We start from the raw sequence: 16,223 nt of genomic DNA on the forward strand, positions 1-16,223 counted from the left end.
CCCCCTCCCGCCCCCCGGCGCGAACCCCGCGAAGCGGGATTGGAGCGAGTCATTTCCGAGAGCGCAGCGCGCCTCTCCCCGGCCGGGCGGACACTTGGTTCATTCCAGCCGCAGAAGCTCAGGGCTCCCGCGTACCGGGATTTTTTCCGAGCAGAAAAAAGCTCCAGAGCTCTCCTGACCTCCTTTCTCCTCGGCGGCGAGCGGAGCCTCTCCCTCGGCGCTGCCGGCCGCGCCATGCCGCGCTCGCGGGGACGGGAGCTGGGGCGCTGCGGCTGCCCCGCGGGGAGGGCTCGCGGCGAAACCGGGATTTCGGCGCTTGTGCCGGGCGCCGGGAGCCGCTGGGGCCGCCCGCCGCCGCCAACGCCGCCGCCTCTGCTGCTGCTGCTGGGCTGGGGGCTTCTCAGCGTCTCGGCCGCCGCGGGTGAGTCCAGCCGCGCCGAGGAGCCAGCGGCCGCCGCGCGCCCCACCCGAGCCCCGAGCCCACCCATCCTCGACCCGGTCCCAGTCCCTCCCCCCGCCTCTATCCCTGCCTGAATCTCCCACCCTCCCAGTTGCCTACTCTCATTCTCATTCCTGCCTCCGTCTCCCACCCCACCCTCAGCTACGTCCTCACCTCCACCCTCACCCTCATTGCTGCCCCAACCCCAGCCGCAACTTGGCCGGATGTGGCCGGTGTGGGGGCCTGGGAGACAGACATCCCCGCCCGGGGTTGCGGGGCACCTGGTCTGTGGCTTCAGTTTCTCCAACCTCCCAGCCCCCAAGGTGCTAGGCTTTTTCCCGATAAACTTTCCGGGAGCCCTACTCCCCCGGCTCCTGATTCTGCCAGGCACGCTGGTCCTGGGGGCTGGAGAGGAACCGTGCGCCCCCTCCCCATTTCTGCGTCTGCAAGGTCTGCCCTTCCCTGCCCCCGCCCATTTTCTCCAATTGAAACCGGTGCCCCCTCTGGAGCCGACTGGAGACTGCGGCCGCCATCCCCCTCCCCAAATGCTACCCCTCCCTCGCCGCTCGGAGCTAGGAGGGGGTTCAGGTGGACGCGTGCCCACGGTGGGGGTCCCGCGCATTCCTTGCAGGAGGGTGCAGGTGGGGGCTGGAGGGTGTTGAGGGACGGGAAGGAGGGGGTGGGGGTTGTAGCCCGGGGCGGGGGAGGGAGTGCCGCCGCCAGGCTTCGCGCTGCCACATTCCCCTCGGTGCTCACTCCGCGCCAAAGTGCCCTTTCCCGCGCCCTGCTGCAGCCGAGCGCCTCGGCTGCGGTAGCGGCAGCGGCGGCGCGGGCGGCGGGACCAGCTCCCGACGACCGAGTCCGGGAAGGGGCAGACCTAGCGGGTGCGGAGAGTCCCGGAACTTCGCGGGTGTCTGGCTGCAGCTTGCAGCGCGCGGGGGAGGTACGCGAACCTTCGAGGGAACCCGGTCCCCTGTGGAGGCTACTGGCCGCGACTGGTGCCCTCCCGCTTTACCCACAGCACCCCTCCGAAGCTCAGTTCTAGCTACAAGCTAGAAAGTTCCGTGTGCCCGGGTGGAGACGGGTCCAAACCGGGATGCCTGGAACCGCATTTTCATTTAGCCCGCGAGGCTGACACCCACTGGGGGAGAAACCGAAACACCTGCTGCCCAGGCCTAGACCTAGGGCACCTTCGACCTGGAGCCGTGTTTTCTTTTTTGTTTTTGTTTTTGTTTTGTTTTGTTTTGTTTTGAAACCACCGATTGAACCTCTGAAGGCTTGGCCTGGACCACCCCAGTTCCCTTTCTTGGGAAAGTGCGCCTGTCCTCTGGCAGGTCAGTGAGTGGCGAGCTCTCTGGCCCACTCTGGCCTTCAGCGTCTTGTGAGTCTGACCTCGCAGACCGTGTCGCCCACCGCTTAACCGCGGCATGTTGGGGTTCTTGGTCAGGGAGGGCGCCCCGAGTCAGCTCTGGCTCTCTCATTCCTAGCTGACGGGACTTTCTTAGGTTCTGCTAAGAGTCATAGCCACCGACACCCAGAGAGGGGCGCCCGCGGTGCGCGCGCCTGGGAGCTCTGGCCTCTCGCACACCCACACCCACTGGGAGGCTGTGCATACCGACGCTGCTGGTCACCCAGACTTGCCACATGGGCGGTGGGGGAATCGCTGCTACCTCCCGCCAGGCCTCCCGGACGTAGGTTGAGGCGAGGCCGGTCTCTGGCTTAGCTGATTGGAGAATGTCTCGGCATCGGACTGAATTGTTTTTCTGGCTAGATTTGTCCCTGCCCCTTGGGCATATCCTGCCCCTAGGGGAGAGAAAAAGGCCGACTCACCGGCGCTTGCACCGCTCAGCGGTGCTGGAATCCTGCCCTGTAGAGATCCATTTGCTCGCAGCTCCTCGCTCAGTAGAGAAGTTGGGGGGAGGGGGCCTTGTGTTCATGGCTTGGGGTAGTTCCTCTCCGACAGGCCCTGCTCTGGCTTGCAAGCTTCCAGTACATTTCTTTTCTTTTCTTTTCTTCTCTTTCTTTTTAAATTTTTTTTAAGACGGAGTTTTGCTCTTGTCGCCCAGGCTGGTGTGCAATGGCGCGGTCTCAGCTCACTGCAACCTCCGCCTCCTGGGTTCAAGCGATTCTCCTGCCTCAGTCTTCCGAGTAGCTGGGATTACAGGCGACCGTCACCACGCCCGGTTAATTTTTGTATTTTTAGGAGAGACGGGGTTTCACCATGTTGGCCAGGCTGGTCTCGAACTCCTGACTTCAGGTGATCCGCCTGCCTCTGCCTCCCAAAGTGCTGGGATTACAGATGTGAGCCACCGCGCCCAGCCCAGTACATTTCTTTTTAAGCCTTTCCTGCATTTAGATGGGCTGTTTGGCCTTGCAGGCAGCAGAGATTTGGAAATGGACTTGGTGACAGAAGATCGGCAGGATTTGGTACATTAGAAGGGGAAACACATTCATTTTGTGTTCAGTTCACACTGTTGAATTTAAAAGATGCTCAGGACTGAACCGTCTCCCTTCCTCGGCTCACTGATCACTGGATAAATGAATAAAATGATTTGAAAAAGGGGAGTCTCCTCACCCACCCATACCTTCTCCCCTCAACCCCTTTAGTCCTTGTCCTGCCTTGCACTCCCCCTCCCCCTCCCCACCCCAGCCTCCCTGGAGACTTCCCACCAATTACCTGCTGTCCCTATCAATCATCCTCCTTTTTTTTTTTTTTTGAGAGGGAGTTTCACTCTTTTGTTGTCCAGGCTGAAGTGCAATGGCGCAATCTTGGCTTGCTGCAACCTCTCCCTCCCGGGTTCAAGTGATTCTCCTGCCTCAGCCTCCTGAGTAGCTGTGATTACAGGTGCATGCCACCATGCCCAGCTAATTTTGTATTTTTAATAGAGAAGGGGGTTTCTCCATGTTGGTCAGGCTGGTCTCGAACTCCTGACCTCATGATCTGCCCACCTTGCCCTCCCAAAGTGCTGGGATTACAGGCGTGATCCACCGCATCTGGCCACCCTCCCTTCTTAAAACACATTTCCCTTTGACCTGTAAACAGGCTCATCTTTAACACAAAACAAGCCAAGAAGCCTTCTTGGCCCTGTTGACCTATCTAAGCCACTGCTCCATCTCTCTTTGTCTTTTACAGTCACTTCTCTTCAAAGGGGTCTTCATGTCAGTTTTCTCTACTACCCGTCACTCCTTACTTCAGCCTCTGTCTCCAGGATGACACTGGAACACTCTAGAAGAGAGCACCAATGACCACCTCAATTGCCAAATACATTGTACTTTGTCTTTATTTTCTTTTATCTCTCTGTGGCCACTTTGGATGAATTTCTCTTCCTTGGGCTTCTGGGACACTATGTTTTACTGATTTTTCTCTTATCTCTTGCGTGTTCCTTCTCAGTCTCTAATACTAACACTTATTCCCCTCCCTGAAGTATGGTGTCCTGCAGCATTTAATTCTTTGTACTTTTTCCCATTCCTTTTCACCACTCCCTGGGTGAGCTCATCCTTGCCCAACCCTTTCACTACCACACTCTGAAGCTTCCAGACAGATCTCTTCTGCCAAGACGTCTCTCCTGAAATTCATCTATTGGCTTCCTGGTCCATGGGAACTCTGGGTCTAGGTAACCCATATATCCAGCTGATTCTTGGACATCTTCACTTAGATATTTCCCTTCCAAAGCAATCTTATTAGCTTCTTTCTTAAGCCTCCCGTATTTCCTATGTGAGCTGGTGGTTCCTGTAGCCTCCCAGTTATGGAGCCCAGAAACCTTTGGATTATCCTCAACTCCTTCCTTATCATATGGTCATCAAATTCTGTCAGTTTCATATCCTCAATTATTCTCAAACCTAGCTACTTTCCTTGAGGAGCTCTGAGCATTGAAAAAGCTATCATGCCTTCCACTCCCTTACTAACTAATTTTAAAAAAGCAATATTAAATTATAAGTAGATGGAATTCTGACAAAGTTCTGATTTTTCCCATGCCAATTACATCATGGCTTTAAAAAAATCAAATGCCAAATTAAAAAAATTTCCCCTGCTTTGTATGTTGTCTGAGTGCTTGCTTTTAGTCAGCCTCTTGTAGACTAGAGCACTGACTGTACTCAATGTTCTACTATAGTATAAACTGAATTGTATTAAAAAGCATTTATTTGTCTGCCTTACATATTAAAATGTGAGCTTACTGAAGGCAAGGATGGTGCTTTATTTCTCTTGGTATCCCCATATCCAGCTCAGGTTCTGGCATAGAATTGGTGCTTGATGTATGGCTGTTTGATCAGATAATTTTTACAGTTTTCTTTTTCTTGGAGAGTTTTCCAGGGACCGATAAGACTAAATCAGGGGTCAAGGAAGCCAGCTGGTTTGCAGAGGTAATAAGATGACAAGACATCTGGTCCCCTGTTCCTTTCCCCACAACTAAGTATCACCATTTGGTTACAGTTCCCTAGGTTCTAGAACCAATGCAACAATAAGCCCTTGGCATACCACTCTCCTTCAACCCTAAGCCAAGGAAAGGCATTTCACTACTCAGTCACCAGTGTGTGTATGAATTTGAATTTCCATTTGCAATCAAGCTGAGGGTTTATGGTTTTTAAAAAATGAGCTGACTGCAGCGGAGAGCACCTACCATATCTAGGGCTGGTGAGTGTGTGGCTTTGTTGAAGGTGAGATTAGAATCATGCACCAGGGACTGGAGGACCAAACTGCAGGGTCTTGGACACTGCCTGGTTTGGGTTTCTCCAGCAGAGCCCAGCAGGCAGCTTCAGCAGCACCCCCTTCACCCTCATTCATGTGCCTGACCTGCCTGTTTCACCCTCATCATCACGCCAGCAGGATTAAGGGAACCTGATTGCTCCGCAGAGCCTTGCTGGAGACCCAGCTGATCTTCAGGCCTCTCTAGGGCTCAGGCTCCCTGCTGTAAAAAGGACAAGTAATTCCTGAGTTTTTGGAAGGATTAGAAACCAGAGATGCAACAAGTCCAGTGCCATACCTCATCGAATGTGCCTATTAAGTAGAAGCTGGGGCCAAAGGAATGAGCCAGGAAGTCTGTGTGCCCTCACCATGTCCTTCCCCACCTACCATGCTCAGAGAGCTGTTCTGGACACCCAGGGGAGTTATAATAACAGCTCATATTCACTGAGTACTCACCGGCACTGTCTTAAGCACTTGCATGTATTAACTCAATCCTCTCAGCAACCCAGTGAAGCCTGCAGTATTATTATTCCCATGTCATAGATGAAGAAACAGGTTCAGAGAGGACACATAACTTATCCACGCACTAAGTAAATAGCCGAGCCACAGTTTGGATGCAGGCCTGGCTGACGCCATATCTTTTACTCATAACCTTATTGCCATTCAACTTCTTGGGGACCCAGCTGGTACCACGTCCCTGGAAGCGTCTGCCCAGGCTGCCTTCTTTGGCCTTACTCTTCCCACTGGGCTGTCCTCATCAGTTATACTGTGCTGCTTTTGAGGCCTGAATCCCACACTTCTAATCCTCAAGCAGCTGTTGTCCATTCCTTTCCACCACAAGCTCCTGGGGGGGCAGGCTGTAAAGTCATTCTTGGTTTCTGGCCCCAAACACCCATCTAGATGGAACTCTACTGTGGGTTCTTAACAACTCCTCACGTTTCCCTTGTTGTCAGAGTCATCAGGACATATTGGAATTTCTTGCTTAGTGAGGTGGTTATCTGTCTCATTTCCCTAAAGGACTGTGAACTGAGGCAGGGCAGTGTAGAGCACATAGTGGACACTCAGTAAGTGTGCTGATGAGACAGTCAGAGCTGATGAGACAATCAGAGGCAGGTTGTTTGGAGCCCAGGGCTCCCTTTCCTTTAGACCACCCTCTTGGGCATTCCCAAGGGCAGCTGGGGGCTGGGAAGACTGGAAACGGGTTAAGGGGCACCTTCAAGTGGGAGGCAGCCCCAGGCCCATCTGCACAATAATAATAGCTCTCCTTTACTGAGTGCTGGTTAAATGCTTTATAGACATTACCATTTAATTATCACTGTAATATTGTATTTGAAGATACTGAGGCTCAGAAAGTAAGCAGCTGGGCCAAGACTGTAGAGCAGGTAGGTAAAGAAGGCAGGATTAAACCTCAAGTCTACCTGACCCTAGGGCCCATCTTTTTGGAAAGCCCTTGTTACAGTGCTGGGCCCATTGTTAGCATTCAATACATGTTAGATACTATTACTATTACTACAACTACGGTCTACTTGCTTTCTGCACCAGCCTCTTAGAAATATAAGAGAAACAATTCATACACTCTGCCACTCTCTGGCACCACTCTATGCAGTAGGGGGAGTCTTTTCTCTTTGCTCCTCTGGCTGAAAGCACACACCTTAGAACCTGGTCCCCTCACTCAACCCATCAACCCAGCTCAATGCCCTTCATCCAGGAGGGTAGGGAGGGAGAACCCTCTACCTCGAGAATGCACTGCATTGCCCTCCCTGGATTTATCTCCTTGGGTGGCATATGGCCTCACACCCCTCTTCTCCGTCTGCTGCAGTGTCGTGAGAGCTTCCCCAACAACAGGGGAACATCAGGGTGAACCTGCAAATAGAGGATTATTTCAGAGTCTTTATCCTTACAAAGACTCTGTCTCAGGGTTCACTCGCTTTGAGAAGGGCTTGGTTTTCCCTTGGACCAACAGAAAGCAAAGAGTGGGCTATGCAACGTGGGAGTTTCTCAACTTGAAAATGATGGCGTGGCTCTCAGAGCTCTTTTCTTACTCTTGTAAGTTAAGAGAAACAAAGGAAACTCATATTTATTTTTCCCCTGGACTCTAGAGAGCTCAATCTCCTGGACTGTCTTTTCATACTCCTCTTCTAAAAATGAGATTCTTTATCTTCTTTTCTTCTCTCCCACCCAAACACACACTTAGTTCTTAGAGCTTTGGGAGAAGGTGAGACCCCTTTGGCCTTCTCAGGTAGCTTAATGTCACATGAAAGATAGTCATGACCCACTATACATCCACGAATGTGAACTTTAGCCAAACAGCAGATGAGAGGGAAAGAGATGGAGTGGAACATGATGGGGTGGGATTGGAGAAACAGCCTAATTTGAGGTAGACTGAGCTCAAGTAGGAAGGTGTAAGTTGGGTAGGATCAAAGGTGGGTTGGGATGTGTTGGCACAGGATAGATAGAGTGAGACAGGTGATGGAATGGAATGGGATAGGATTGAGTGAGATGTGATGTCGGGGATGGGATCGAGAGGGTGGGGTGTGCAGTATTCAGGGGATTGACTGGGATGGGGGGTGAGGTGGGGAGGGAATGTGTTAGAAGACACTGGGGTGGGATGGGATAAGATGGGGTGGGTGGAGCTGGGGTCGAGTAGAATGGAACAATTGGGATATGATGGAGGGGAGGTGAGATGTATTGTGGTAGAATGGCATGAGATAGAGGTGAGTCAGATTTATTGGGATGGTTTGGGTTGGTTGAGTTGGAACAAGAGACTGGGAGATAAGATAGGGTTATTATATAACCAATTGAATAGGCACCAATTGAGTGGACATGAGGAAATGGGAAGTGAGGGAGGGCACTGGAAATAGCTTGACTCGCCTCACATTGTTGTAGCATCTTCATCTTCCTGACCAGGACTTCGTGAACGTTGGTCAGTTTCTTTCTCACCTGAATTGTGAAATTTCCAGCAGACATAAAGTCTCCATTAGCCTTTGGTCCCATAAAGCATGAATCCTAAAATGCTGGAGGCTCCCTTTTCCTGCCATAAGGGATCATTCTTCAGGGAGACCCTGGGAGTCCCATGTGGCCACCACCAGGAAACCATCCGAAAAATATGCCTGGCACAAACCAGGAACACCAGGGCAGCTCCTATCAAGTCCACCATCAGAGAAAGACATTGTGCCTACCCTAGAGCTAGCACAGTGGCTCCACTCACAGAAAGGAAAGCCGAGGATGGAGTAGGGGTTTACCTCCATGGCCCCCTCTGCTGGGCGAGTCTCTCTCCTAGAGACTCTCTTACTTTCCACCTGTTTGTGTTTGTATTGTTGGAAAATTTTAAACTGAATTTGTCTTTCAAGGGATGTCAGTCCCACCCTTGAAAAATCATTATTATAGGGAACTTTTATGATGCTAAAAATAATGTATGTATAGTTAAATTACTGAGAGCACCAAATTACTCTGAGAAATTTACTTGAGAATCTCCTGTGCCATCTAGAACAGAAAATAAGGGCTTATATTGCAACACAAATAGCCTTCCTACCTGCCAATGTCTAATTTATACCAATTAAGTGCAATTATAATCCATAAACCTCAAAAAATTATGTGTCCATCTTCAAGGTTTTCAAATAGAAAACAGAATAAGTTCTATTATTAAGTAGGTACATCTATTTATTGATTGAAAGTAAGTGAGTGTGACAGATGTAACTGTAAAGGGAAAAAGCAGAGACTTTGAAATTTGAGATACAAGTATATTATGAGAGAATGTGCAGACATTTTGTGCAGAATGATTGATGGCCCTTTCTGAGATGAGCAAGTGTGGTAGAGTCGACTCAGGCCTCGGGAGGTTTGTCTTCAGGTTGCTGCCTGACCCCAACCCTTTCCCTACCCCAGCCTCAATCTGTCTACCTACCAACCTTCATTGCTTCCTCCATTGCCATTTCAGGAATGGAGAGAGTTCAGTGATGGGGTGGGACTTGGTGATGGTGTGTGGACTTGGCAGTAAGAAGGAGATGACAGTTTAATGGTTTATTTTCAATTAATGCTAAAATGTTCCTAGCATGAAAACAGACATCTCAATGTTGGCATCGCCTCCTGCCAGGGACCTATGTGGCCCTATCCTCTTGGCCTTATCATATGTACATTCCTAGAAGGGCTGACCCATAGCAGATCCTCAGCCAGGAGAAAGGCCTTGTTTGGCCTAGGAGTCAGGAATTCAGCCTTCCAGGCTTGGCTATGCCCCTAACCACCTATGTGACCAGAAGCCAATCGTTTCATCTTCCTAGGCCTCTATTTTCACACCTATAAAATGGGGATAATAATACACAGCGTGTCTATGCAATGATGGACTTGGAAGCTCTTTAAAAAAGAAGCGTCCAAAGAGAAGCCAGAGCTATTAGAATAAGACCAAAAAAGTTTCTAGTTTAAGCCCATCCAGTGGGAGATCCTGCCCAGGGCTCGGGCTGCTTGGCTTTCCAGGGATGGGGAGCTCACGACCTCTGCAGACAGCTTGCCAGGCTATTTTTCAGGTATCAGGGGTGAGAAGGAGGGTGGGCTTGCTGAGCTTCTTGGCCTTGATCCATTCTTACCCTCCAGTGGCCTGTGGGACTGCTCCTGAAAACTCAAAAGGGAAGAAACAAGCCATCTCCATCCAGAGCCCATCAGACATCCTGGTCACAGCCTTTTCCCCAACCACCACCCACCCCTGGGCAGCAGCACTGTGAGTTCAGTCTCGGAGAGTTGACTGCTTGGGCTTCACTCTCACTAACACATTCGTCCAGGGTACCAGATCTGAATGAGGCCTTTAACTATAGCAAGAGGAAAATTCCCTGCATTCGAGAACCTCTGGGACTCACATCTCCTATGATATTTTGTTCTAAGGAACATGGAAAGAAGACAATGTTACAGGGACAGTTTTCCTGAGTTACGTGGAAGGCACAGTTGACGTTTTCTGTTTTCTGCACCCCACCAAGTCTCAGGTGCATAACATTTGAATTAATCCTACCCTCAGTCCATTAGCACTTTATGATCACCTCTCTGTGCAAAACTTCTCTCTTATTTACAAAGTTTGCCTCCCTTCATCCCCAATCCTGAAGCTAAGCTATCCCAATCCCAATAAGTACTCATTCTGATGTGTTTGATATATGTCTTCAAATATGCATGGATCCAGGCAGGGCGCGGTGGCTCACGCCTGTAATCCCAGCACTTTGGGAGGCTGAGGCAGGCAGATCACGAGGTCAGGAGTTTGAGACCAGCCTGATCAAAATGGTGAAACCCCGTCTCTACTAAAAATACAAAAATTAGACAGGCGTGGTGGTGTGCACCTGTAATCCCAGCTTCTTAGGAGGCTGAGGCAGGAGAATCGCTTGAACCCAGGAGGTGGAGGTTACAGTGAGCTGAGATTGCATCACTACACTCCAGCCTGGGTGATAGAACAAGACTTCATCTCAAAAAAAAAAAAAAAGCCTGGATCCTTATAAAATATGTAGGGTTGTTTGTATGTATATGTATTTTTTATTTCTATAAATGATATTGAAGTCTAAATCTCATCTGGTTTCTTACTTTATTTACTCAACTCCATATTTTGCATATCTCACCATGCTCATTGAGTGTACCTAGTCAGTGGTTTCTAACTGCTTCATTGCATTATGAGTTATACATCCATCACATTTTATGTATCTGTTCCCCTGAGGATAGCCATCTAGCTTATCAGCAACTCCCCCTTACTCCACCACTAAAAGTTCTGAAGAACATCCTTGTACATTCCCATTTGGGACCCTGTGTGAGAATAGTTCTGGACTATATGATGGAAGATTTGGCCCCTGGGTTAGTGTGTTAATTTTTCATGTTCTGCCATGATGTTTTCCAGAGCACCATGGAAATGGTGTGCCAGGTCACATTTCCACTAAGAGTGCCCAAGAGTTTCTATCTTCCCACGTCCTCATGAGTACCTAATATTAGCCACCTGTCCAATTTTGCCATTTTTAGGAGTGTAAAGTGCCATCTCATTGTATTAATTTACACTTCTCTGATTACTAGCAAGTCTGTTAAGTCTAGTAAGCTTGTTAGCTGTTTGAACTTCTTTTCTTCTGAATTACCTATTTATATTCTTTGCCCATTTAAAAATTGGATCTCTTGCCTTAGAAGTCTTCTGGTTGATTTGTAGAAGTTTTGTTTATAGTCTAGGTGTTGCCCTTTGTTAATTTTAGAAGTTACAAATAGCTTCTTCTAGTCTTTAATCCATCTATTTGGCATATGGCAGCTTTCGTTGGACAGAAATGCTTCCTTTTGATACAGTCAGATCCATCAGTGTTTTTGGGGAGGTAGAAATTGAGATAGGAGGGCACTGATGAGCTAGAGAGCATGGTGGGGTCCCATGGGCCCACTCCCTTGCAGGGCTGGCTCTCTGTATAGAGGGCTCTGAGGAGTTCTAGAACCTTCCTGTCCATCCATCCTGGGCCCCCACATCCTACAGGAGGTTTCTGGCTCAAGGCCCTGTGTTTCCCGAAGGCCCCAGTTAAAGTACAATTTAATGGATGGATGCTATACCTAGAGAATGGGCAGGATTACTCCTTCAGCAGGCATTTATTGAGTGCCTCTGTGTGCCTGAGCTCTCAGCTGCATTGGGGACATGGGCAAGTTTCAGTGCTGAGTGTACATAAGAGAGGCAGCTACACACAGGCTCAGAGCAGCATTATTCACAACAGCCAAATGGCGGAAGCAACCCATGTGTCCATGTGCAGATGAGTGGATAAACAAAATGTGGTATATCCATATGATAATCTTTCAGCTTTAAAAAGCAAGGAAGTTCTGACACCTGCTACAGCATGGCTGAACCTTGAGGACATCATGCTAAGTGAAAGAAACCAGTTACAGGCCAGGTGCGCTGGCTCACACCTATAATCCCAGCACTTTGGGAGGCCTAGGCAGGTGGATTGCCTCAGGCCAGGAGTTCAAGACCAGCCTGGCCAACATGGTGTAACCCTGTCTCTACTAAAAATACAAAAATCAGCCGGGCATGTTGGTGCGCGCCTGTAGTCCCAGCTACTCAGGAGGCTGGGTCACAAGAATCGCTTGAACCCGGGAGGTGGAGGCTGCAGTGAGCCGAGATCGCGCCACTGCATTCCAGCCTGGGTGACAGAGCGAGAGTCTGTCTCCAAAAAAAATAAAAAAGAAAGGAGCCAGTTACAAAAGGGCAAATAAATACCTACCATTTGCTTTCACTGATGTGTGAGGTATTTAGCACAGGCAAATTCATAGAGACAGAAAATAGAATGGTGGTTGCCAGGGGGTGGGGAGGGAGAGATGGGGAGTTAATCATTTAATGGGCACTGACTTTCAGTTTTGCAAGATGGAGAGAGATCTGTGGATGGATGGTGGGTGATGTTAGCACAACAGTGTGAATGGACTTAATGCCACTACATTATATACTTCTAAGTGGTTCAGATAGCACACTTATATGTATTTTACCACAATTTTTATAAAAGAAGAGGGACAACTCTTTAGACACAAGGGATCAAGGAAAGCTCCCAGAGAAGGATGTTCAAGCTGAGACCTGCAGGATCAACAGGAGTGAGCAGGTGAAGAGGGGAGCAGGAAATGGCTTGCGACAGTGCAGGTTCATCTGCATGGGCTCCTGGTTGAGTGAGAGTGGGTTGTTCCAGGTCTGGAAGAAGATCTGCTCACCAAAGAAGGGCACTGAGGGGTCTGGAGGGTTTGGAGAAGGGGGGTGGCTGGCTGGCTTGGCTGGCAGCCACAGGTCTCTGAAAAAACACAATGAGGGTAGGGTGCTACTGGCGAAGGCAGGCCTTGGTGAGGGTGCCTGGAGCCCCACATCAGCAAGTTGGGGCTGAGGGGATCCTTTTTCTTCCACAAGTCCTCTACCTGGTGCCCTGGCCTCCCAGGGAGGGTAAACAGCTGAGTGAACAGTCAAAAGTACATGAAACCCATTCCATGAATCATGGATCATAAGTTATGGTTCTGTTCATCGTGCCTCCATGAGAACATCACAAAACTTCCATCTAGAAAGAAAATAGGCCAAGTGTGGTGGCTTGTGCCTCTCATCCCAGCAGTTTGGAAGGCCGAGGTGGGAGGATTGCTTGAGGCCAGGAGTTTGAGACCAGCCTAAGTGACAAAAAGTGAGGCCTCTTCTGTATAAAAATAAATAAATAAATAATTAGCTGGGTATAGTGGCATGTGCCTGTAGGCCTAGCTACTCGAGAGGCTGAGGCCGGGGGATGGCTTGAGCCCAGGACTTGGAGGCTGCAGTGAGCTATGATTGTGCCACTACACTCCAGCCTGGGTGACAGAATTAGAAGACCCTGTCTCTCTTAAAAATGTGACTGAAAGAAAGGAAGAGAGAAAGGTGGGGGGAGGGAGGGAGGGAGGAAGGAAGCAAGGGAGTGAGGGAGGGAAGAAGAAATAAAAGAAAAATAGAAAGTCTACCTACTTGGGCTGACTCAGCAAGTCCTTTCCAGGTGCTGTCTGTGGGGAGACCTGCTATCTTCTCCCTTGTCCAGGCCATGTGTGCCTGTCAACCTTTTGTTCCTTCCGCCTCTCTCCTTTCCTCTCCCTTCTCTGCCAGTCTCCTCCACTTATGTCTTTTCCTTTCTTTTCCTGTCCATCCTCTTCCCTAGTCCTGCTACTTCCCAAGAAACCAGGATTCTCCCTCATTGTAAGTCATCCTCCTCCCCATCCTCAGCCTTGCCATCTGTGAGAGCCTCTTCCTGACCTTTGACCTTGCTGCCTCCACCCTCACCCAGCCAGGACCCTTGCCTCCATGGCCTTTTCTTTAACCAGGCTTCAACCCCGTACCTCTGTCATCAAGGTGGCTTTTTAAGGCCTTTAGCTGCTCCCGTCTGCCTAGGAGCATTGGGACTGGCTCATGGAACACTCACTGAGTACCTAGTGCAGTGGCCCTGGGTTGGGGGTCATGGACACAAATACCTTTTAAAACCAAGTTCCTTCCCCCAAGGACAGTTATAAGCTACTAAAGGCCAAAGGAGCTCCAAGCACAGCAGAGGGGGAGAGGGGAAGAAGGAAGACTTCATTCAGAAGATGCCAGCAGGCTCTTCAAAAGTGAGCAGGGCTTCAGTTGAAGGAGAGCAATTTGCAGGTAGAATATCTTAGAGGGAGCAGCTAGACAAAGACTTAAAGCAGCAGGCTGTGCTTGGGAGATGTTAAGTTTGCATCCCCCGCCCTCCCTTTATCAGCATCATAGTCTTCCTTGTGGAAGCTGTCCCTTAATTTTTATTTTTATCTTTTTTATAGGCAGAGTCTTGATCTGTCACTCAGGCTGGAGTGCAGTGGTATGATCATGGCTCAATGTAACCTCGACCTCATGGGCTCAAGTGATCCTCCTGCTTCAGCCTCCTGAGTAGCTGGGGCTATAGGCACATGTCACCACCCTTGGCTATTTTTTTTTCTAAACTTTTTTGTAGAAATGGGGGTCTTGCTATGTTGCCCGGGCTAGTCTTGCACTCCTGACCTCAAGTAATCTTCCCCCTTCAGCCTCCCAAAGGGCCAGGATTACAAGCGTGAGCTGCAGTCCCTGGCTGGCTGTCCCTTGTTGAACACTCAGGCCCTATGCTTAGTGAGAGCTGCTCATTCCTCCCTTACCCCTTACAAAACTCCTAAGAATTCTGTCATTTTGCAGTTGAGGGAACTGAGGTTTAAGGAAATTAAATTACTTGCTAAGACCACACAAGTAGGGAGGGGGAGAGCCTGGATTTAAACCTAGTCTGATTCTAGAGCCCATAGGCTTAACCACTGTACAGGTTTCCCAGTTAAAAATGTAGATTCTGGCCAGGTGCAGTGGCTCACGTCTGTAATCCCAGCACTCTGAGAGACTAAGGTGGGAGACTTGCTTGAGGCCAGTAGTTCAAGACCAACCTGGGCAGCATAGTAATACCCTGTCTCTACAAAAAATAAAAATATTAGCTGGGTGTGGTGGCGGCACACTCCTGTAGTCCCAGCAAGTCAGGAGGCTGAGGCAAGAGGATTGCTTGAGCCCAGGAGGTCAAGGCTGCAGTGAGCCATGATTGCACCACTGCACTCTAGCCTGGGTCACAGAGCAAGACCCTGTCTCAAAAAAAAAAAAAAGAAAGAAAAAAGAAAAATGTAGATTTCCAGGTCTTCCTCTGATTTTCTGAATCAGAGGATCTGAGAGCAGGGTGCAGGGATCTGCGTCTTTAATGAGTTCTTCCTGCTCATCTTCTGATGACCCTGGTCTTAACCCCACTCAGGAATGACTAGAAGAAGGTCTCAGGTCCTGGGTGTCTTTGAGCAAAAGCTCTGCCTCCACAAGTCAGCCCACACCTGGGCTACCTTTGCAGCACCGCCTTCCCCTCCCTCTGTCCCTCCTTTACAATTAGCCCTGGCACTGGTGCCATCAGGACATGTTCCCAGGGAGTGCAGCAGCCCAGAGGTGGTCACCAGGGTGACCAGATTTGTGTTGATGAGATTAGGCAGCCCCCTGGAAGAGCCCGGGAAGGCACCAGCCCCAAAGGCAAGCATTAGCATTCCTAAACTGCTTAATACACTTCACAAAAGGGCTGTTGGTGAGGGTTGGCCTGACAGCTTGGAGCTCCTGAATCACTAAGTCTTTCCTCAGCCCTGGATTTGTTAGGTGAGAAATCAGGACACTCAGGGGAGTCTTATCCTCAACTTCTTCCGTGTACTAATTCCCATTATTCTAGATTTAATACTCTCTGAAGGGCAGACACACAGCACTGAAATGCCATTTTCTTTGGGCCTGTTGGTGGGGGGCAGCTGGCATTTCAGGATGAGGCATTGCAGGCAGGCTGAGGTGAGGCCAGCCAGCCGGGAGATGAGGAAGCTACAGAGGGTGGGGCTGAGGAGGCTAGGGTCCAGCCTTCGCTTTCTCCCTGGCTGGAACAGGACCTCGGACCCAGGGAGGGGAGCAGGCAGGGTAGAAGGACCCTAGCTCAGTGAAGGGGTATTTAGAGAGTCTGTGGTCCCAGTGAGGACCCAAGGGGCTCAGCAGGGAAACTGAGGCAAATGGCCAGTTATGCAAATAGGGCTGTGAAGGTGGGAAGCACAGTAACACTGGGAGGCCCAGAGATGGCATTCATTCATTTATTCAGCCATTCC

The 16,223-nt window shown here is 49.9% G+C and overlaps 1 protein-coding gene across 2 annotated transcripts in view; it reads left to right on the forward strand.

Annotated features, from left to right (window-relative positions):
• The window catches only part of CSMD2 (CUB and Sushi multiple domains 2), a 647,961-nt gene continuing 631,738 nt past the window's right edge, over positions 1-16,223 (forward strand). For both annotated transcript variants that reach the window (XM_055391224.2, XM_063700513.1), the window contains exon 1: positions 1-421. In XM_055391224.2, coding sequence (XP_055247199.1) covers positions 235-421 — 187 coding nt within the window. In that variant the 5' untranslated portion in view covers positions 1-234. The remainder of the gene's footprint in view (positions 422-16,223) is intronic.

The sequence above is a fragment of the Gorilla gorilla genome, chromosome 1 (assembly GCF_029281585.2).
Source record: "Gorilla gorilla gorilla isolate KB3781 chromosome 1, NHGRI_mGorGor1-v2.1_pri, whole genome shotgun sequence".
Lineage (NCBI taxonomy): Eukaryota > Metazoa > Chordata > Mammalia > Primates > Hominidae > Gorilla > Gorilla gorilla.